Source organism: Chinchilla lanigera, unplaced genomic scaffold, assembly GCF_000276665.1.
Source record: "Chinchilla lanigera isolate Chin_1 unplaced genomic scaffold, ChiLan1.0 scaffold00044, whole genome shotgun sequence".
NCBI lineage: Eukaryota > Metazoa > Chordata > Mammalia > Rodentia > Chinchillidae > Chinchilla > Chinchilla lanigera.
In genome coordinates this window covers 18,861,541-18,883,647 of record NW_004955445.1, presented here as the reverse complement: position 1 = coordinate 18,883,647, position 22,107 = coordinate 18,861,541, and the positions used below count along the sequence as shown (strand labels likewise).

Below are 22,107 nucleotides of genomic sequence, written 5' to 3'. Positions count from 1 at the left end.
TTTTTTTTTCCTTCTTAAAAATAGTTTAATCTTTCCATTTATAAAAAGTGCTACATATTCACTGTGGAAAATGAATGACATTGAAAAGTAGACGAGGGAATAATAAAATACAGAAAAATTTTTTGACAAAATCCAGTACACTTTCATATACTGGCATGTACTCATGCATCAGACTCAGTTCAGGTGTCACTTGTCATGATACTTTCATGATGGAATACTCCAACAAAGAACAGAAGGAAACTTTTTCAACCATTGATAAAGAACACCTGCATAAAACCTACAGCTAACATCATGCTTAAAAATTAAAACTAGGATTAGGGGTGTTTTCCCAGAAGAAATGAAAACATCATGCCACAGCATTATATGTGCACCCACGTTTATAGCAGCACAATTTGTAATCGCTAAATCTTGGAAACAACCCAAATGTCCATCAGTCGAAGAATAGATAAAACAGATATGGGTATGGAATGGGTAAAAAAGACATTTTTATACAATGGAGTACTACTCAGCTATAAATATAAACTTGAGGCTTTTATAGGTAAATGTGTGCAACTAGAGACCATACTCATAAGTGAAATAAGTCAGAATTGCATGTGTAAACATTGTATTGTCTCCATAGTGCAAGAAACTGAAAGAGTAAATAAGATCCAAAAGGTACAGTAGATATAGTGAAAGGGAAAACAGTTGCTCAAAAGTAAAGAACAACTGGGATGGGGGAAAAGAGAAAAGAAGGAGAAAAAAAGATATGTATGTATACATAAGATAGCTAAGATAATTGTACTACTAATTTCTATTAGTTCATTGAAAGGAACAGTTAGTGCTTATATTGTTTGATCAATTATCACCTTGTTTTGAAATTCTGTATCGTGTTTATTGGGGAGGTTTTTTTGTCTCTTTAAAAGAGAAAATAAAAAAAGTTCTGCCAGCTAATCTTAATTCACTTGACAGGGCTAATAGACTCCTGGATTGTGAGGCCCCCTACCTTGCCTTTATTGTCCAGAATTGATTTTGCTATTTTGGGTCTCTTCTGCTTCCAGATGAATTTTAGGGTTGTTTTCTCTAATTCTGTGAGATATACTATTGGATTTTGATCAGGATTATTTTCTGATATCCTCATCAGTCTCCTTTTTCAGAGTACTTTATTTTTCAACATAAAGATGTTTTACTTCCTTCGTTAGACTGATTCCTAAGTATTTCATTTTTTTGGATGCTGTTGTGAAAGGTGTTGTTTCCCTAATTTTTCTCTCAGTGAGTTTGTTATTTGTGTACATGAATGCTTTTGGTTTTTGAGTGTTGACTTTGTATCCAGCTATGCTACTGAATTTGGTTATTAAATCTACAAATCTCTTGCTGGAGTTTTTGGCATCTTCTATGTAGACCAGCATGTCATCCGCAAATAATGATAATTTAACTTCCACCTTTCCTATCCTTATTCGTTTTATTTCTTTCTCTTGTCTAATTGCTCTGGCTAATGTTTCCAGAGCTACATTGAATAAAAGTGGTGACAGTGGACATCTTTGTCTTATTCCTGATTTTAGAATGAAAATTTTCACCTTTTGTCCATTTAGTATGATGTTGTCTGTTGGTTTGTCATAGATGGATTTTATCAGATTGAGATAAAGACCATCCATTCCAATTTTCTGTAGGGTTTTTGCCATGAATAGCTGTGGGACTTAATGAAATACTTTTTTCTACATCTGTTGAGATGTTCATAAGGTTTTTGTCCTTGGCCCTGTTAATATGATACATTATTTATTGATTTGTGTATGTCAAACCATCTCTGTGTTCCTGGGATGACTCCTAGTTGATCATGGTGCATAATCTTCTTGATAATTTACTACATTCTGTTTGCCAGTACTTTATTGAGGATTTTTGTGTCTATGTTCATTCGGAACATTGGCCTATAGTTCTCTTTTTTGGTTGGATCCTTCTTTGGTTTTGGTATCAGGGTAATTCTTGCTTCAAGGAATGAATTTGGGAGTATTGCTTCCCTTTCAGTTTCATTAAAGAGTTTGCATAGTGGCATTAGGTCTTCTCTAAATTTCTTGTAGAATTCATCAGTGACTCTGTCAGGATCTGGGCTTATCTTTGTTGGTAGGTTTTTAATTACATCTTTAATTTCACTGACTGATACTGGTTTATTTAGAATTTTTATATCTTCTAGATTCAGCTTTGGTAATTCATATATATCTAGGAATCTGTCTATTTCTCCTGTGTTTTCTATCTTATTAGAATACAGGTTCTTGAAGTAGGTATTAGTGATCTTGTAGATTTCTGCAGAATCTGTTGTGAATTCACGTTTTTCATCCCTGATTACATGGATTTGAGTCTTTTCTTTTTTATAAGATTGGTTTAGGGTTTGTCAATTTAATTTAACCTTTTAGAGAACCAACTCTTCAATTCATCAATTCTTTGTATTGTTTTCTTAGTCTCTATTGTATTAATTGCTGCTCTGATCTTTATAATTTCCTCCCTCATACAAGTTTTGGGCTTGACTTGCTCCTTTTTTTGTAAAAGCTTGAGATTCAATGTTAGATTGTTTATTTGAGCTCACTGTGTTTTTCTGATACGAGAATTCATCACTATAAGTTTCCCTCATAGGACTGCTTTCATTGCATTCCATAAGTTCTGGTATGTTGTATTGGCATTATCATTTAATTCTATAAACTGTCTAATTTCTTTTTTCATCTGTGACCCAGTGGTTGTTCAGGAGGGTGTTATTTAATTTCCATGTGTTTATGACATTGTGATTGTTTTTGTCATTGATTTCCAATTTCATTGGACTATGGTCTGATAATAATGCATGGGATAATTTCATTTCTTTGCATTTACTTAAGCATGTTCTGTGAGCTAGTATGTGGTCTATTTTGGAGAACATTCCACGCACAGCTGAGAAGAACGTGTATTCTGATGTGGGGTGTAACTCTCTAGACGTCTAAGTCCATTTGTTCAAAAGTTTTGTTCAGTTCTGATTTTTTGGTTGATTTTTTTGGTCTGGTTGATCTGTCTATTTATGACAGTGAGGTATTGAGATCCCACATTACAATTGTATCAGTGCTTATTTGATTTTTCATAGCCATTAATATTTGTTTTATACAGTTGGTACACTGATATTTGGTGCATATATATTTGTGATTGTTATCTCTTCTTGGATTGTTCCTTTTATAAGGATGTAGTGACCTTTGTCTCTCTTAATCAATCTTGGCTTGAAATTCACTTTGTCTGCGTATAGAATAGCTACCCCTGTTTTTGTTTTTTTTTTTTCTTTTGCTTTCATTGCATTGGGGTATTGTTTTTCATCCTTTGACTTTCAGTCAAAGAATTAAATATGTTTCTTGTATGCAGCATATTGTTGGATCTTGCTTTTTGATCCATTCTGCCAGTCTATTTCTTTTGATTGGTAAATTGAGACCGTTAATATTGATAGTTATAACTGATACCTATTAACTGATTTAACCCTGTCATGATATTATTTTCCTGTTGTTGCTTCCCTTTCTTCTTCCTCTGTTTAATAGCTTGGCTTGTGTTACGGTTTTTGTCTGTGTGTCCCCCCAAAGCCTCCTGCGGCCCTGGGGAGGGTTTGAATATGGGTGTGAGAGCTGCACCGGCCCTGGAGTGGATAGTTTGCATATGTAAGGGAGAGGAAGGCGTGCTTGGGGCATTCCTCCCCCATTCCGCCCCGGTGTAAGTGAGTTGTTGCTTAGCTGTGGCTGCCGTCCTGAGATGCCACATGCCACTCTGTCTTATAATCCTGCCAAGTACGGATTAAAACTTCCACGAACTATAAGCAAAATAAACCTTTCCTTCCTTAATTTTGGGTGTCAGGTATTTTGTCCCAGCAGCAAGGAAAAAAGTAACCAAGACAGCTTGCCTGGTGGTATACCAGGAAAGACAACTGAGTAGAACAATTATGTCACCTTGGGTAAAGTAGTATAATTAACATTAACAATAGCATCAAACACAGCCTAGAAAATGACGAATTGTGGTAACTATTAATTTGCCACCTCTAACCATATGAACTAGATTTGAGGTTTTATATCAAAATCTAAAACTAACCAGAAAACTGTATACAGTGAACAAGCCCTCAATATGGCAATTTTACTCTAGGGGGAAATGATTTGAAAGGGGTTGTGGTGAAATAGAGAAATAGAAGAAGAGGAAGAGATTAGAAGCAAGGCTGGAGGACAAAGCAGGACAACACAAACTTTGACAATCTGGTGAAGAAGACAGGAGGGAGAGAGAAAAGGAAGAGCTAAAAACAAGAACAGAATAGAATATCAACAACAAAAAAAACTAGGAGCCATGCTCATACTCATATAAAAACAAGAAAAAAAAAAACAAAATGAAGTGAAAGGGGAAAAAAAGGAAGAAAATAAAAACAATATCTACTTCAAGGCATGTCTCTGCTGTCACTAGTGGACATTGTGAGCAGAGTCCAGATCTGAGTTGATTAATCCCAGCCGGCCAGCCATAGCTTTATGGTGGGGTAGTGAATAATCCCAGCAAGCCTGCACCTTTAGTTCCACTGAAGTTTAAGCTGGTTTCTGGTTGTGAGGCTGGAATCCAATTTGTTCAGCCTGTAACGTTCCATTCCACTTCCTGCCAGCTTGAACTCCACTCCTGGCTAGCTTGAACTGAGCTCCCTGACCTCCTACTAAGTTGACCTTGGCAACCTCACCCTGGCACTGGGAGCTGCTAGGTGGAGCCAGCTCACAGCTGTTCTGAATTCTGAGCTCAGTTGGCCCCTCTCCAGGATGGCTACTGGCCCATTGCCCTCTCCTGGGGGACAGCTGAACCTGAATAATCACCAGCCACTGCCGTCCACTGTGTCCACTGCTCCATTTCACTGGTATGTTTCTCCATGGGGTCACCAGTAGTCACCATATGTCTGCAGGTATGAGTTACTCCTCCCATGTAGTGCATCCAGGCTCAAGGAGAAAGTGCCCCCTGCCACCTCCTTCTTTGTTGAAGTCTCTCTCTTTGCTCTCCCTGTGGACTTCAGTTCTCGCTTCAAATCCTAGCTGGGTTCTGGGTTCCCTCCTTCTCTTCCTCACATTGCTATATTCCAGCATCTGGACACCAGATTTTAGAGAGGCTGTATTCTCTGCTGCCCACCACTCTTGTATCTTCCCAGAAGTTGAGACTCCTAGAGAGATGATTATTTCACGGGTGTGCTACACTTAGCAGGGGATTAATCTACTGAAGTTTGTAATGAATATACTATTAGGAAGTAGGGCCAAATTGGAGGAGGTGGGGCACTAGGGACATGCCATTGGAAGGTACAGCTTTCTTTGGCCTTCTTCCCCTGTTCATTGCTTCCTGTCCCACATGAAGTAGCATCATTGTTCCACTATGTCCTTCCGCCATAGTGTTCCTGCCTTTGAGCTAGCTAAAGATTAATTGAAACTCTGAAACTGTGAGTCACATTAAATCTCTCCTCCTTTAAGTTGTGGATGTTGGGTATTTTGTCTCAGCAACAAGATAGCTGACTAATACAATGGTGAAAGAGTAAATGCTTTCCCCCTAACATCAGTAGCAACACGAAAATGTCCTGTTTATTACTGTAGTGGAGTTTCTAGCCAGGGCAATTAGATTATAAAATGAAATAAAAAGCATCCAGATTGGAAAGGAAGAAATTAAACCATTTCTTTTTACTGCTAACATGATCTTAAATATAGAAGATCCTAAGGAATCTACTAAAAAGCCATTAGAACTAATAAACAAATTTAGCAATGTTGCAGGATATAAAATCAATATATAAAAATTAGTTGTATTTCTGTGTATTTGCAATGAACAGTCCAAAATGAAACTAAGGAAGCAGTTTCATTTACAGCAGGGTCAAGAATAAAATACCTAGAATACATTAACAAAGAAGTACAACTTTTATATTCTGAAACCTATGAAATATTGTTGAAAGTAGTTAAAGAAGATCTAAGTAAATGGAAAACATCCCTTGCTTACAAATGGAAAAGGTAATATTATTGAGATGGAATGCCCCACAAAGTGATATACCAATCTAACATAGTGCCTATTATAAGCCCAGTTGACTTCACTTTAGAAATTGGCAAAGTAGCCCTGAAATGTGTGTAAAATTGTAAGGAACCCAGAACAGCCAAACCATCTTTAAAAAGAACAAAACAGAAAGTATCACATTTTCAAAACTTACTACAAAGCCATGGTGATCAAGACAGTGTGATACTGGTGTAAGGATAGACATATAAGTCAATGGAATGTTATTGAGACTCCAGAAATAAAGCCAAAAGTCTTTGGTCAGATGCTTTTCCACCAGAGGGCCAAGACATTGAATGAGGAAATAGTAGTGTATTCAACAAATGATACTGAAATAACTCGGTATGTATTTGCAAAGAATGAAGTTGAATCCTTCCCTCATGTATTAACTCAAACTGGATGAAAGGCTAAATAAACTAGTAAGCTCTTAGAAAAAAAAAACAGAAGGGTAAATCTTTGCAACATCAGCTTTAATAATGATTTCCTAGATATGTCAGCAAAGGAAAAAAATAGCTAAATTGGATTTCAAAATTTTGCTTCAAAAAATACTATCATGAAAGCAAAAAGACAATCTCTAGAATAAGAGGAAATGTTTACAAATTGCATTCAGAGTATATGAAGAACTCTTACAACTCCAGAATGACTGTAACACAATTTTCAAATGAGCAAAGCATCTGAGTGGACATTTCTCCAAAGAAGATACACAAACAGCTAATAAGCACATGAGACAGTGCTTGATGTCATTAGTTATGAGAAATATAAGTCAATGTAGTAATGAGATAGTACTTCATGCCCACTAGGATGATAAGAATCAATAACGCAGGGAAGTGTTGGCAAGGGATAGAGAAAGCAGAATCCTTATAGGCTGCTGATGGGAAAGTAAAATGATGCAGCTACTTTGAAAACCAATCTAGTGGTTCCTGAAAAGGTTATACCATAGAGTTACCATATGCCCTGGCATTTCTATTCTTAGGTACTTACTTGAGAGAAATAAAGACATATTTCTCCATAAGAAATTTTACATGAATTTTTTTGCAACATTATTCATAATACTAAAAAGAAGCCACCCCAGTGTCCATCAACAGATAAAATGTACAGACAAATTGTGGCATATCTGTACAATGGACTGTTCAGCTATGTAGAAGAATGAAATACCGGTATATACTATAGTGTGGATGAACTTTGAAACCATTATACCAAGTGAAAGAAGCTAATCACAAGAAACCACATATTATATGATCCCATTTACTTGAAATGTCTAGAACAGACAAATCTATATGGACAAAGCATAGATTAGTGGTTGCTTAGAGAAATGGTGAGTGTATAATTGGGGATGAGAGTTAACGGATACATAGTTTCTTTTCAAGGTAATGAAAATGCTCTCTGATTGATTGCAGTGACTATTACTATATTAAGTCACTTTCCTATCACTGGCACAAAATACTCAACACCTGCAACTTAAAAGAGAAGTTTATTTTGGCTCACAATTTCAGTGGGTTCAGTCTATGGTTGGCTGGCTTCAAGGACGAAATAGCATGATGGAATGGCATGGCATAGGGAAAGCTCATCATCCCATAGCAACCAGGAAAGCAGAGAGACATGAGGGAAGAGCCAGGGACAGAAACATACCTTTCTAGGTCACACCTCCAGTGACCCATCTCCTCAAACTGGGCTGTACCTTTCAACAGCAGCACACCTAGCTATGAACTCATCAATTAACTGATCCCTTAATAGGTATAGTATCCCCATGATTTAGTCACCTTCCAAATGCTCCACTTCTGAACACATGAGATTTCCGGGGGGGGGGGGGTGGATTTTAGATCTAAGCCGTATAGTTATCTATACCTGTAAATATAATAAAATTCTTCAAGCTGTACATCTTAAATACACATAAGACTCAAATGGTATGTGAGTTATATCTCGATAAAGCTTTTATAAAGGAAGAGGAAGGAATAATCATATTATTCATAGTATGAATCACATGGTATGTGAGTTATATCTTGTAATAAAGCTCTTAAAGTAAAAGGAATAATATCGAGTTACATCTTGATAACATAAAAAAGAACAAAAAGGAGTAATAAACCATCTATAATCATATAACTTATGTCTCCTAGCATTTTTTCTATTCTTTTTAATGATATTTTTCTCATAATTGTGATAATTTTTCATAAGGAATTATGAATATTACTTTTGTGTTTAGCATTCTAACCATAAGTATTTATTCATCCTATTATAGATTCTCCTAATAGTTATCAAGTGTGTAATATTCCATTTAGACTGATCATAATGTAACCATTTTTTCACAGTGGGCATTTAAGCTGTTTTTAATTTTCCTTTCCTACTCCCCATTATAATGAGTACTGCAGTAAAAACACTTTTTATTTTTTAACACTGGAACTTGCCCCTGAAATGCCTGATATGGAATGTCTTTTGTTCACAGGGAAAAGAAGATTTCCCGGAGCAGTGCTCTGAAAGTGTTGGACCATGCCATGATTGGACCAGAGGGCACAGACAATTGCCATAAGTTCGTTGACATTCTTGGCTTGCGAACCATCTTTCCTCTCTTTATGAAATCTCCCAGGAAGATCAAGAGAGTGGGAACTACTGAGAAGGAGCACGAAGGTAGGGTTCATAGGAGGAGTTAGCCTAATTTAAGAGCTTTAGGGGAAATGGGGAAATGAGAGTTACTTGGAAACATTCTATCTGCATTTGGGGCACAGAGAAATTTTGGGCTCTTCCTGAGAGGAAGGATGCTTCCTTTTTCTTTTCCATCTTCCAATTTTCCGTGCATGGCAAAGCAACCCAAAGGCCCCAGGTCACCAATGGCCTTTGTTGCCCGTGTCCTCTGCTTGTTCAAATCCTGGTGGTTTCATTTCCTTTTGGCCTGTTAATAAGTCTGTGTGCAAGGGTTTGTTTGTTTTCTTCACTATAATTTGTAGCGAAGTGTCTCTCTGATGGAGGACCCTTTTGAAAAGAGTAATGAGGTGGCAGCACATGTCACCTGCGGAGTGGTGCTTTCATGTATTTCTGTATTAAAGTATGATTCAGCCAACATCAGGAATTGCCGAAATAAACTATTTACAGCCCAGGTTCCCCTTTTTATGTTTCTCCTCCCTGATGGTGCACACTCCCAACAAAATGCTGCCATGAATTGCGACACTATAACCAGAGTAGTTACTGCTAGGCCAATCTCTTCCTGCTATTGTCTACTGGCCTGCTGCATCCCTCCCCCCAATAAATAGCCGCAGTGCAATCTGGAAGGCCAGGGATTTATGAGCACTGACAGCTCCGCTGGAGGCTAGCAGACACTTGCACTAGGGAATTTACATGGTTGGATGGTTATTTTAAAGTATGTGGGGTGGAGGAGGGAGTTGGAGGGATGAAAAGGTAATGTGTGAGAGAGAGGAGGAAAACCCGAGCTGCTTGGTGAACTAATTTGCTTGTCTTGTCAAAAGCAACATTTGTCTCACCTTTTGGACGGGGTTTGGTGAGGGGGGTTGGGTTTTTTTGAGTTTTTTAACCAGTGATTGGTGGAATTGGCATAAGAATCTGCATTATATTTTTATTCTTCACCCTCATAGATAAAAGTTTGAGAGGTCCTGTCCGTGTTCTCAAATTGGCTTGGCTTTGTCTCCTCCAACTTGGAGTGCCTAGAGGGAAGGTGGCATGACCTGTGTTTGGAGATCACTTCCAATGATAACTGCTGTGATCAAATCAGCTCTCTACAGATAGCAGAAAGCCTGACAGGGGCAGGAGAAACTGGCAGTGTAGGGAGTACAGCAATGTACTATATAGCCTGGAGATCTGAGACCAACTAGATACTTAAGTTTAACTCAGATCAGATAATTGACCAAACACTAGCTCTAAACCTGTTAACCCTACTGCTGGTTTCTTTTTCTTTCCATGGTGTAAATTTACTAAACGCTAGGCAATGAGCAGGGCAGGATCTAGGAGAGGGACAGGATCTAAGAGATAAAATTTTGCAAGTTGTCACCATTTTAGTGCTGCAGACCTGCTGTGTTCCTGGCTTTGGTGCATTATGTGCTGTTAGGCCTCACAACCTATGGAGTTGATGGTAGTATCCTTGTTTTCTCAGATAAGAAAGTCAGCTTAGAAAGGAACTGTCTTAGTTACTTTTCTCGTTGATGAGACAAAATACTGGATGCCCAAAGTTAAGGAAGGAAAGGTTTGTTTAGCTCATAGTTTGTAGAGGTTTCAGTCCATAATCAGCTGGCTCCAAGACAGGAGGGTACTTGGCAGAGAGGCAACAGTTCCTGGTGGCAAAAGACAGCAAAAGCAAGAAGCAAAAGTGGAAACAGAGACAAGAGTCTTTCTGTCCCTTACATTGTATTCAGGTTGCACACCCTAGGGCAGGTGTAGCACTCACACCCATAATCCCAGCATCAGACCTTGAATCAATCACAAACTAGATTTAGCCACCTCTGGAAAGCTCCCTGACAAGGCTGCCTGAGGCTTTGGGGGGACATCCAGATACAAACCATAACAGGAACCAAACCATGGTTCTACAACTAACCAGCATGTGACTTTAGACCCTTTGCTTAGCTTCCTTGGACTGTATTTTCCTTCCTGTTTTGTAACATGAGACAACAAGACTAGCAAACTAGAAGCTCTGATATCCGTTGGCTACTTTAAGTGCATTCCAAGGCTCAGGACCTAATTGTTAGGGTTGCTTCAGAATCCAGGAGATTTCATCCAGGACTGTGCTGTCCTGATGGCTTTTGAGAGATTTGACACTGCATCCTAAGTGTGTTTGACGAGGGTGTGAGGGAAAACAGCCCCTTGCTGACTCTTGCTCTGTGTTCATGGTACTGAGAAGAAGAAGTGACAGACTCAGTGAGCATCTGTTTTCCTTCTGAAAAATGTGCCCGGTGGCAGGCTGGTAACAGTACATTTGCTTTAGAGTACCCACATTAGGAATTTGATAACATTATATTAGTGAGGGCAATGGCTTGGTAAGACGGCTCATAGAAGGCGTGTTTGGACTATAATGGCTGCTGAGGATGAGCTCTGCATCCTGAAGATGCCAGCACCCAGGAGCATGAGGGAACCTAAAGGAGAAAGCACAGCCCTACACCACCTACCACCCTTGCCAGCTGTTGCTGCTGCTGGCACACTGGCCGGGTAAGGTGAGAATGGAGGCAGGGCAGGGCAGGGCAGTTTGGCTTGTCTCCTAGGTAGTCCTGTGCTATCAGCTGCTCTCTGTGCTGGTCCTTCGGTTGTGAGTGTGCCAGGTGTGAGTGCAAAGCCAGAGCACAGAACCCTCCAACCACTAGCAATATTTGCCACTGGGCCCAGTTCATCCTAGGCTCTCAATATGCTCTCTCCTCTGTCCACAGCGATTTTCACTGACCTGGCTGGCTGGCTTCCTTTTAGTCATCTCTCAGTCCTTACTTTAATGTCACTTTCTCAAGGAAACATATCATGCACCCTAAACTAGGATAGGACCTCCTACTAAATGGACTATTGATCCTAAGACTTTGTCTTTAGCACTTGGGATTGTAGAACCAATGGCCTTGTCACCTCTGGCTCCCACTGCCCATCACGTTGCCTACAATGTAGGAATTGCACATTAAATGTTTATTCATTGCATAAATGCGCAGCTACCTCCCTGAAAGACGGTTCATGGAGGACAACTTAGGATGGGGCTCTCCCCAGAACCACACAAGGTTAAAGTCAGTACAGTTGACTGCATTTCTCATTGATGATTGTTAGCCATCCCTCAAGGAACTGATCTTTCACCAAGATGATTTAGAAACAAAAGTGAGTGGGTTTCTAGCCATGTTTGACTTTGTCATATTGGTTTGGTGTTTGCAGCAAAGCTCTTCTTTACAGCCATGCCTTTAAGAACCCTGTTGTGCACAGAATTTCCTTATAGGTAAGGCCACTACCACCTCTACTTAAGTACAGTACACTAGAGTCAGTTCCCCAGTCCAGAAGGCCTACACTTTCCCTTTCCTTTCTAGTCAAGCTTCAGGATCTTGTCATACATTCTGGTTGGCTATTTTAAGTTCATTCTGGTCCAGTCTTGGCCCCTGTCTCCTCTCAGGACCTTCCCCAAACTCCTACAATAGCAGTGTAGCCTGTGGTACAGATGGATCCACTATTGTTCAACTTGTAATCTTAGGCAAATTCCTAAACTCTCTGAGCCTCACTCACCCCATCTGTAAAACAGGACAGGATCTACCACACAGGCTGGTTGTGAGGGTCAGGAGAAATGACATACAGTGGGACCTCAGTACTTGTCACTTGTCGTTAATTGGTTCTATGAGGCCAGGCACAACAACTACAAAAAATGACACGTACTAAACAAATTGTTTTGGCTGAAAAGGGTAGCAAATGATGAGGCAGTGGGCCCCAGCAAATTCTGCCCTGCATGTTGAGTACCAAGCAAGTATGGGGACAAAATTTTCATGGCAAAATATGTTGAGTACCAAATTCGACAAGTTTCAAAGCAGTTTCGTACCAGGGTATGACTGTGTACAGTTGGCCCACTGAATCAGTCCTTTCTGTGTGAGTGGGTTCCACCAACTGTGGATTGAATGCATTCAGCAAAAGAAGAATTGTACCTGTACTGAACCTGAGCAGATTCTTTTTGTCATTATTCCCTAAGCAACACAGTATAGCACTGATTTATATGGCATTTACATTGTATTAGATATTATGAGTCATCTAGCGGTAACTTAAAGTATAGGGAGGATGTCCACTGCTTATTTGCATACACTCTGTGTGCAGGCTAGAACTCCAGTGTCGATTGCCTCACGACTTGCTAGCCTTTCCAGTCAAAACAATTCATTTGGTAATTATCATTTTTGGTACTCATCACACCTCCCAAAACCAGTTAACAAGTACCATGGTACCACTGTACACACTTGTAAGATGTGTCAGTTCTTAGTGTTTGTGTGTGTGGTACTGGGAATTGAATGCTGGACCTTTGTACTGAGCTATATTTCTAGCCTTTTTTTATTTAGTGAAACAGAGTCTCACTAAATTACTCATGCTGGGCCTGAACTCCTGCCTCAACCCCCCTTAATGTTGGGATTACAGGTGTGTGCCACCACATCAGGCTGATGTGTTAATTCTTTCCTCTAGCAAAGCTCTTCAGTTCTACCAGCCCTGGCCTTAACCATACATACTTATCCTTCTTAGAGGTCATGGGGAAGGCTTGACTGTGGAGGGGCTGGGAGAGGGCTGATTGCTCCACTATAACGGTGTGAAAGTGGGCAAACTCCTCCCTGAGGGCAATGTCAGGAGTCATGCCTTGCTAGGTAAGGTGCCGTGAAACAGTTCTATTCCCAAAGCCAATGAAAAGGGTTGAGAGAGGAGAACTTCTAGAATAAGATGACTCTAGAGAGGAGACAAAAAGCAAAAATTGCCTTTATAACCTGGAGTTACTGATAATTTAGTTCTTCTTTTGTGAGTTGGGGTGGAGAAAGAAAAGAATTATTGTAATTGAAATCCATTCAGGTTTGCATAATAAACCTTCAGAAATAGATCAGGGGAGGCACTTAGCTTGGGGGATGGGTTAGAAAGAAATAATTTGCCCTTGGGTACAGTAACATGACTGGCTGCCTCCTTGGTTTTATAAAGAATAGCATAGCATATATTGTCTCCTTCGTATTAACTACTTCAGAATTGGAGGGAAAAAGAAAAGAACTGGGATCCAGAAATGGCATCTGACCTTTACTTCCCATCTCCTTTTAAAATTCTTATTAAAATAGGTGCAGTTTTCCTTGTATTGCCTCATTAGGTAGGTGAGTTATTGAGTTCGTAGCACTTGTAGTTAATTGCGCTGTTTTACGCGGTTCCCCTGGAGGCCGTCAGAGCTGCACGGGGCTGAGCTGCCAAGCAGTGTGTAGGTGTGTGGTGCGCAGACTAGGATTTGCGCATACTTCTGCCTTATCAGCAGTGACAGCAGTTGATAACAGGTCAGTGCTTTGAAGAATACTCTTCTGTCATTTGCAAAGAATTGTGAGTGATTCTGGTGGACTCCACACATCAGGAAGCATACAGTTCCTTGTGCCTCTTAGACTCCTAACACCAAGAAGATGCAGGCCAGAGCTCCCATACCACCTACCGGCATTACCAGAGGGAAATGGCAAAACCCTCCTTGCAGCCAGAAGAGAGGGGAGTTTAGTCAACACAGACAAAAATGAAACATTTCGGGTCTCTAGTGTGATAATGACATTTGAGGCCAACTTTTATCGGGGCTCCTGCAGCATTCAAAATATAGCAAAGACCTAAGGTGTGACAGTTCTGTGTAGACAGGGACTAGAATGGAGTGTCTGTTTTGGGAGGCTGCTCTTCCTAGGGTTCCCTCTCCAGATCACCTTTCTCTGCCGCCTTCATTTTCGCCTGGACCCATGGTGGTCTAATGAGGCTATACAAGCAAAATTGGACCTATGTACTGGCCTGGGTATTTTCATCTGCTCCTTGCAGCTCCTTTAACCTCTGTCTCTCTGCTGTGGACACCAGATCTTCCGCTTCATTTTCTCTCCAAAGCTGTGGTTGCCACAGCTAATAACCAACAGATAACTCCACATGCATTTAAACTCAGCTTGTTCAAAAGCATACTAGTTCTTTCATTGCCTTCCCATCCCACTTTTCTGCTTGTCCTGCCCTGGTTAGTGGCACTGTCTTCCATCACCACCTACAGCAAAAATCAACACCCTACGCTTAACTCTAATATTCCCTATGTGTAACTAATATTAAGTCCTGTGAATTCTGCCTTACAAAAATCTCTTGACTCAGTCCTCTCCATTGCTACTGTATCTGCCCTCATCACCTGTTTGAACTGCTTTGCACCCTTAATAATTCTTTCCACTGACCCAGTTTCTGTGTCCTTTTAAAGTCTCAAAGTTACCACTCAGCTGAGAGAGACACTCTCAGCTGTCAACAAATTTAATAAGAAAGTTTAATAAGGAAGGAGGGAAACAGACATGGGGGGAAAAGCAATTTTACAGATATCTACCACTAAACTGTATGATCAATTACAAAGACAAACCAGACGAGAGTGCTTCATTATTAAAGAGAACAAGAATGCTTCGAAAGGAAGATGGAAGGTAGATGATGACACAGGTTAAAACAGGATGCTGGAATTTCAGTTCATTTGTAATTACTACTATATTCAGCATCTGTAGGAATGTTTTTACATATCTGATCATGTTGGAACCTTACAGCAGCCCTATAGGGTCTCTCATTCTGAAGGCAGGGAAATTGTAAACTTCAAAAAATTCACCACTTTAGGCATACACTGGTAAGTGGCTGAATGGGGGTGCAGAAGAGTTCTTGATCATAACACCTTGGTTCTAACTCTGGCACTTAGAGAAGCCATCATGGTGCTAGGGACTCTGACATCCTTTTGAATTGCACAAGTTATTAGGAGCAAATGGCAAAGTGACTTGGTGAAACTATGGTTAGGCATTTCTAATACCTGTCATATTGCTTAGTGCATACCAATGCTCAGTGCGTTGTAGGTGCTTAGTAAATACTGAGTAAATTAATAAATTAGCCTCTTTAATACCTATGCCCCGTGAACCGGCTATAGTAAAGATCAGATTGCATGTCAGTAGTTACAAGCATTGTGGAATTCATGGTACCATGTTAACCAACTTATGATTCTACCATGAGGCAGTTAGCTGCCCAGCATCTGTCCATACTAGTGTTGAATATGTATTTATTTCTTCGTGTAAAATAGAATTAACACCTTCTTGGATTGTTGTGAGAATTGAGTGACATCTGCAAATCTAAGATACTGGAGTGGGGAGTTATAAATGTTAGTTTATTGTGGATCATTTTTTAATACTGACCTGAGACTATAATAAATGTTATACTAGATGTGGGAAATGCCATGAGTGTTCTTTTTTTTTTTTTTCTTTTTGAGACAGGATCTCTATATGCAGTTTAGGCTGGCCCTGAGCTCACTTGGTAGCCCAGGATGGTCTGGAACTCACAACAATCCCCCTGCCTCAGCCTCCTGAGTGCTGGGATTACAGGCCTGTGTGCCACCATGCCTAGCTCCCATTTGAGTGTTCTTTGAAGGATGAATAGTAGTTTATTCTTGTACAGTTGAGGGGAGTGGCAAATAGCCAAGTTTAGTGTATATAGAAACTGGGTATAGTTTAGCGAATTACTAAGATAAGGATGATTAAGAACATGGGTTGTGGATTAAGATGAGATTTGGGGCCGGGCGTGGTATCACACACCTATAATCCCAGCACTCTGGAGACTGAGGCAGGAGGATTGCTGTGAGTTTGAGGCTAGCCTCAGCTACAGCGTGAGTTCAAGGCCAGCCTGAACTGCATTGTGAAACCCTGTCTCAAAAAGACCGAAAAAAAGAAAAAAAAAAAAAAGGTTGAGACCTGGATTGTTGTACTGGTACTATTATTTGCAAGCTCTGTGACTTCGGGAAAATCGCTTAACCTCTCTAAGCTGAAATTTCCTCAATTATAAAATTGGGATAATATTAGGATCTATCTCATATGGGTGATATGAACATTAAAGGAAATAGTACAGATTACGTGCTTAATACAGGTTCTGTTTCATGACTATTAGTGGCTGGAATGAGGCTAAAATTGTGTACTGTATTGGTGATTTAAGAAGTATATACATGCCTGAAAAAAAATCCTTTCCTCCCCCAAATCTGCCATTCTTGGAGGTGGGCTGTGAACATGCCAGTCCTATGTAGAATGTAAGACAAAAGCCTACCCAGAGAGAATATGCCAAGGAACCCCAAGTCCCCATTTTCTTCTGTATAACTATATAAAAGTGATTTCAAAGATTTTTTTTTCCTCCATTTTTATATTCTCCAAGCTTGAAAAATCGCAAGAGTTAGTTATAGTAATCAGAACAATGAGCAAGTGAAGAGTGAACAGTATTTAATTTTAAGAATGGCATTAAGCCATGTACTAACCAGCACTTTATGTTAAACAAGGATGAAATATTATTGTTTGTTGCTATTTGAAAACCTTATAATTGAACAGTTTCTGGATCAGTTCCTTTTCTCTCCCTCCAGCTGCTTGTCTCATTTCTGACCTCACATGACAAAATAGAGGGATGCTGAAATAAGCAGTGTGTTTGGGTTTGGGGTTTTTCTCCTCAGGCTTGCGGGGGTGATTCTGAGTGGTGCACATCTGGTTTGCTAACTGGCTCAAGTTGTTAAGGATTTACCCACAGGTCTTTCCCATGTGGAGCACAGCGTACTTGTTTGCCATTAAGGAAGACAGTGAAACAAAGAATGTATTTGCCATCCTGGAAGCAACTCTTTTCTTTGTGGGAAAGGAAGAAAATAGGCCAATGGCCGGTGCACATTTATCAAGCATCTACTAATATACTCAGGGATTTACAGATGTCCCTCCTTTATGAATTAGGCATTTCTATCTTCTTTTTGTAGGTGAGCCTCAGAGAGGTTGTCAGTTACCAAATACCTTCCGGTAAGTAAGTGACAGAAACAGAATTTGAGCTTAGGTCAGCTTCTAAAGCTTCTGCAAACAGCACAGTGGCTCCAGTGGTCTGGTTCATAATCCACAGGCAGCACAAGGTCATGGGAGGAGGATTGTTTTTTAGGCAGATAGACTTGGTTTCAAATCTCAGCTTTATCCACAAACCAGCTAGTGGCCATGGACAAATTATTTCTTTTCTTTGGCCCTTGAATTCCTCTTGAAACAGGCCTGATAGAACCTTCCCAAAATATTCTGCAAGGAATTGTGATCATGTGGACATTCAATAAATGATAATATAGTCAGTGCTTATTAGCTTCCTTTCAGAAATAGTCATCCTTCCCCTCCCAGTTTCAGTGTTTACTTATAGAATCCTTTTGTGGGTGTGAAGTCGAGCTATGAACCAGAACTCCATGTGGACGTGCAGGGGCATGACAGGAGCTACCACAGAGAAGAAAGAGCTACTGCTCATCATGATACCCTGTTTCCCTGGATCTCAGTTATGATACTGGCTGTTGTAGTCCTGTGCATATTCTTCACTATTTGAACGATGTACCAGACCCCTTCTGTTTCAGCTCCAGGCTCCCATTCTAGACTGCCCTTACAGAGGGTCTGTTTCTGTGGATGGCGGCCTTATAGGCCTTCCTTATAGGAAGGTCGGTAAGGCCTCATTCATTCTTTCCTACACAAACCTTTGTGCCAGACTTGGCATTTAGATGGGAGGTGAACAGGCTGAACAGCCACTGGTACTTGCTTTGTGCCAGACTTGGCGTTTAGCTGGAAGGTGAACAGGCTTAACAGCCCAGCAAGGGGAGCGTAGAAACCTGCATTTAGCTTACAAGGTAAAAATGAAAGATGAATGAGCTCACAGCCCAGTGAGGAGACACACATAGAAACCTGCACTTACGTTACCAGGTAAGACGTAGCAGGAAGTGTGAGGCACTGTGGAGCACGGAGGAGGGCTTCTGATGGTAACTGGGTGCTGACAGAACAGATGGAGTTAGGAGCAGCACCCCCTCCAAGTACAGCCTCCTGAGCCAAACCTTTGGTAGATGTTGGCCTGGTGAAGGAGTGTCAAGTGGAAAATGCAGCATGTGTATAATAAAAGTCAGAAGATACTGATTTTATCTTACTATTCTTACTTCACAAGGATTCCCTCCTATTTTTACAGGTCATAGGTATAGCACTAATTTCAGTTATTTTGACTATTTCAGCTACTATAGCACAAATTCAATTTTTATATTGAGGGCATAAATGGGGAAAGCAAAGGAGAAGCATTTATTGCTCCTGTTTTTCTTTTGTATTTTTCACTTTGCCAAGAAGAAACTTAGCTCTTTAGTGACAGCACTGGCTGAATTCTTATTTGGAAATAGAATTTTCTTCTGATGTGTTTGTTATTTTGTCAATGTGACTCTATTAGTTTTCATTTGTAATCTTGATTAAATTTTATAGAAATGGTTTAGTATGTAATTATCTCCTTTATAGAAGTAAAACAAATACTTGCAGTGTAGAAGCAACAGTCGAGAAATAGGCAAATCATTTTAGGTTATTTCTGTAACACTTTTAGGTAGTGCCAAAATAGGGAAATAACTTAGGAACTGAGCAGTAATTAAGTGTGGACCGCCGTTGACTAAAATTCAACACAGACTGTCTACAGGGCTGTGCTTCCTACTGTTACAGTTTGAGGGCTGCTTTTGTTCTTAATGCTGCAGTGTGCTTTTACATATATTATCTCATTTCACCTAATCCTCACAGTATGTTACTGTGTATGTTATTGCCTGCACTTTCAGATGAGAACACTGAGGCTCAGAGAACATTACTTTCCCAGGACCACACAGCTCTACGTGGCTCTGCCAGGAATTGAAGCTAGGATTTTTCTGTGGTTTCCCAAAACTCTATCATAGACATGCTCTTCTGATTTTTTTAATTATAGATGAAGGTTATTCATCTGTAGTGGGCCTGATTTAAAACTGCTTGGTGTCTTTCCCTATTCCATTTCTTTGTTAGTAGTACAGCCTCCAGTACTGTATAAATAACCTCCATTTCTCAGCCCTTAACTATTTGCCTTCCCTGACTTTGTTAGCTTCTTCTTGGATTCATACTTAGGATATATCTGCCTGCTGTGTCCTGTCTCCTCATGCTCTTCCCCAGCTGATGCACACACAGCACTGCTCAGCCTTTAGTTTCTGTCCCTAAGCCTCCCTGTCTGTTACCTTTCAATTGTCTGACCTGAGGAAAGGCTTCCCTTGGTGCTCAGGCCTCTCCATGGCCCCCACCCCCAAGAGACACAAACGTGTAGCTTTCTGCCTGCTGATTTCTGTCACTTGGAGAGCTTTGACAAAATGCCCATGCCTAGGCCCCACCTCAGGAAGTCCTGAGGACTGGAGCTTCAAGCATCAGTGTTTTTAAAAGGTTCCAGATCCTATTGCTCATCTAGTATTGAGGATACTGGCCAGGATGCCCAGAGCACAAGTCTTTGTAAGCAGCCTTTGTACCTTCTCTGTGAAGAGAAGATACTTGACATGTGGACCTTTGGGGAGGCTTATTATTACCCTTTCTGAATAAACTAATATAAAATTCAAAACGTGCGGGGAAATATGGAGGGAAAGTAAAAATCATCCCCAACTTTGACCCAGAGTTAATTATTGGAAATACAGATACTATTCATTCAAAATCCATTTTGGGGTGGGAGTTACATTCTGTATAATTTTATATAAAAGGAGTCCTCATGTATATGCTATTTTGAAATTACTGTTTTTACTGTCTTGGGTGTGTTCACAGTCCTGAGCTTTTTAATACAGTTAGGGAGCTAGACTATGTGTTTAGAAGGCAGGATAAACCTCAGGTTAAATGATTAGGAAGTGACAGCAGTTTGGAGAAGTGAGCTGTGCTCGGGAGGTAATGGTGGCTCGTCCAAGTAGTATTGTAAGTGTGCTAGGACTTCAGAATGGTAAGGAAATGAGTTATGGGCTAAAGGCTTAATGTGTCCAAGTTCATTTGGTTAGAGCATAAGAAGTGAAGCTGCCTCTCAAATGGTATTTTTTTTTAAATGTGTGAATATTTGAATGTGTTAGGCATGTTAACATCTAACAGAAGATACAGTGGAGGAAGAAAAAAACTAAAAATCAACTTGTATACATTTTACTGCTCATAAAGAATACAATTACATGTGTGAGGTGTTTGTTAGTATCCTTTTTCCTGGACTCTTGTAATATTGGATGTGATTTTTATATGCAGCAACCTGCAGGTTGCTGGGGAAATGTTCTGTGTATTTAATCATGTTGCAGTCCTTTTTTTTTTTTTTTTTAATACAATGGGAAAATGTCTTTGGCTTGCTTCTATAGCCAGATTGATTTTGCTTGTGGGTGTCCAGATGCTGATGAGCTGTAATTAGCATAAGAAGGAGGCTGGAAAGATGTTGAACACAGTCTTTCCAGGTAGCCAAACAAAGGATTCCGGAACAGAGATTATTCTCAGGTATTAGATTGAAGAAAAGCAGCCCTTTGCTCTTGCTGACGTTGTCTGTTAGAGAAAGTGTGCATTGGGTTGGGGGGCGGGTCACCACCGAGGATAGAGTTGAAGAACGGTGCTGTGAACTGGTGGGAAGGGGTGACTTCTGTAGCTGAACAGTTCTTTGTGAGGAGTAACTTTAGATGTCTTCAGCAGCCCAGAAAAGAAGAACCCGAGCTGGTTTAGAAGGCTGGATTTTCAGTTTTCCCCTAACTTTTGGGCTTGGGTTCTGTGACTTGAGCAAGTCACTTGCTCTCTTTGAACGTCAGTCTGCTCACCTTTAAGACGTAGATGATAATATTTCACAGCATGTGGGATTTGGACAAGATAACCTTTGGGGAAAGTACATTGTGAGCTATAAAATTAGGCACAGGTGTTCAACAGAGGTGCTGTGTATCTCATTCAGTGTTCTGCCCTATCTCTTCTACATCTCCTTTACTTGTTCTTTGTAACATTTTTTTCCTCATCCCTGGCTCTGAAGGAGAAAAAAAAAGAAGATTGTTAATTCATTCCCTATTTATTGCAGGGTTACCATAAAATAAATTAAGCGGATCATTTTGGTAATCACTAAAAAATATGCTCACAACTTTCTTAAATGTATTGATTACTAATAAATCATGTCTGTGTTATGTATGCCTGCTGGCTGGTCAACTTCTGGAATAGCAGTATTTGCTACCCTGTTTCACAGACTGGTTTTCCTAATGTATGAACTAGTCTAAGGTTTCTGCAACTGCTGATGATAGTGGTGACTCACATTTATAGAATATTGCTGTGTTCCTGTGTGTGCATTATGTCATTATCCCTAATGCCAGCTCTGTGTGTGGTTTCACTAGCTTGTTTTATTACTGAGGGAACAGCCCCAAAGAAGTTAAGTACTTTCTCAAATCGTGCACATTGTTTTAAATTAATATCTGCAAAAACCTAATGCCAGAATTCTTAATCTGTGCTTCCATCTCTCAAGGAGACATCTGAAAACCAGAAAGTTAAATGACTTTTAATCACCAAGGCAACAATCCAGTAACTAGCTATTTCTAGAAATAGCAGAGGAAAATTTATGATACTGGCAAGGTAGGGAAGCTCTATTACCAAGGGTTTGGGGCTTTTTTTTTTTTTTTTTTTTTTTTTTTTTTTT

The 22,107-nt window shown here is 40.0% G+C and overlaps 1 protein-coding gene across 2 annotated transcripts in view; it reads left to right on the top strand.

Annotated features, from left to right (window-relative positions):
- Nucleotides 1-22,107, top strand: part of Ctnnbl1 (catenin, beta like 1) — a 166,470-nt gene that overhangs the window by 92,211 nt on the left and 52,152 nt on the right. For both annotated transcript variants that reach the window (XM_005392553.2, XM_005392554.2), the window contains exon 11: nt 8,450-8,631. In XM_005392553.2, the coding sequence (XP_005392610.1) occupies nt 8,450-8,631 (182 nt within the window). The remainder of the gene's footprint in view (nt 1-8,449; nt 8,632-22,107) is intronic.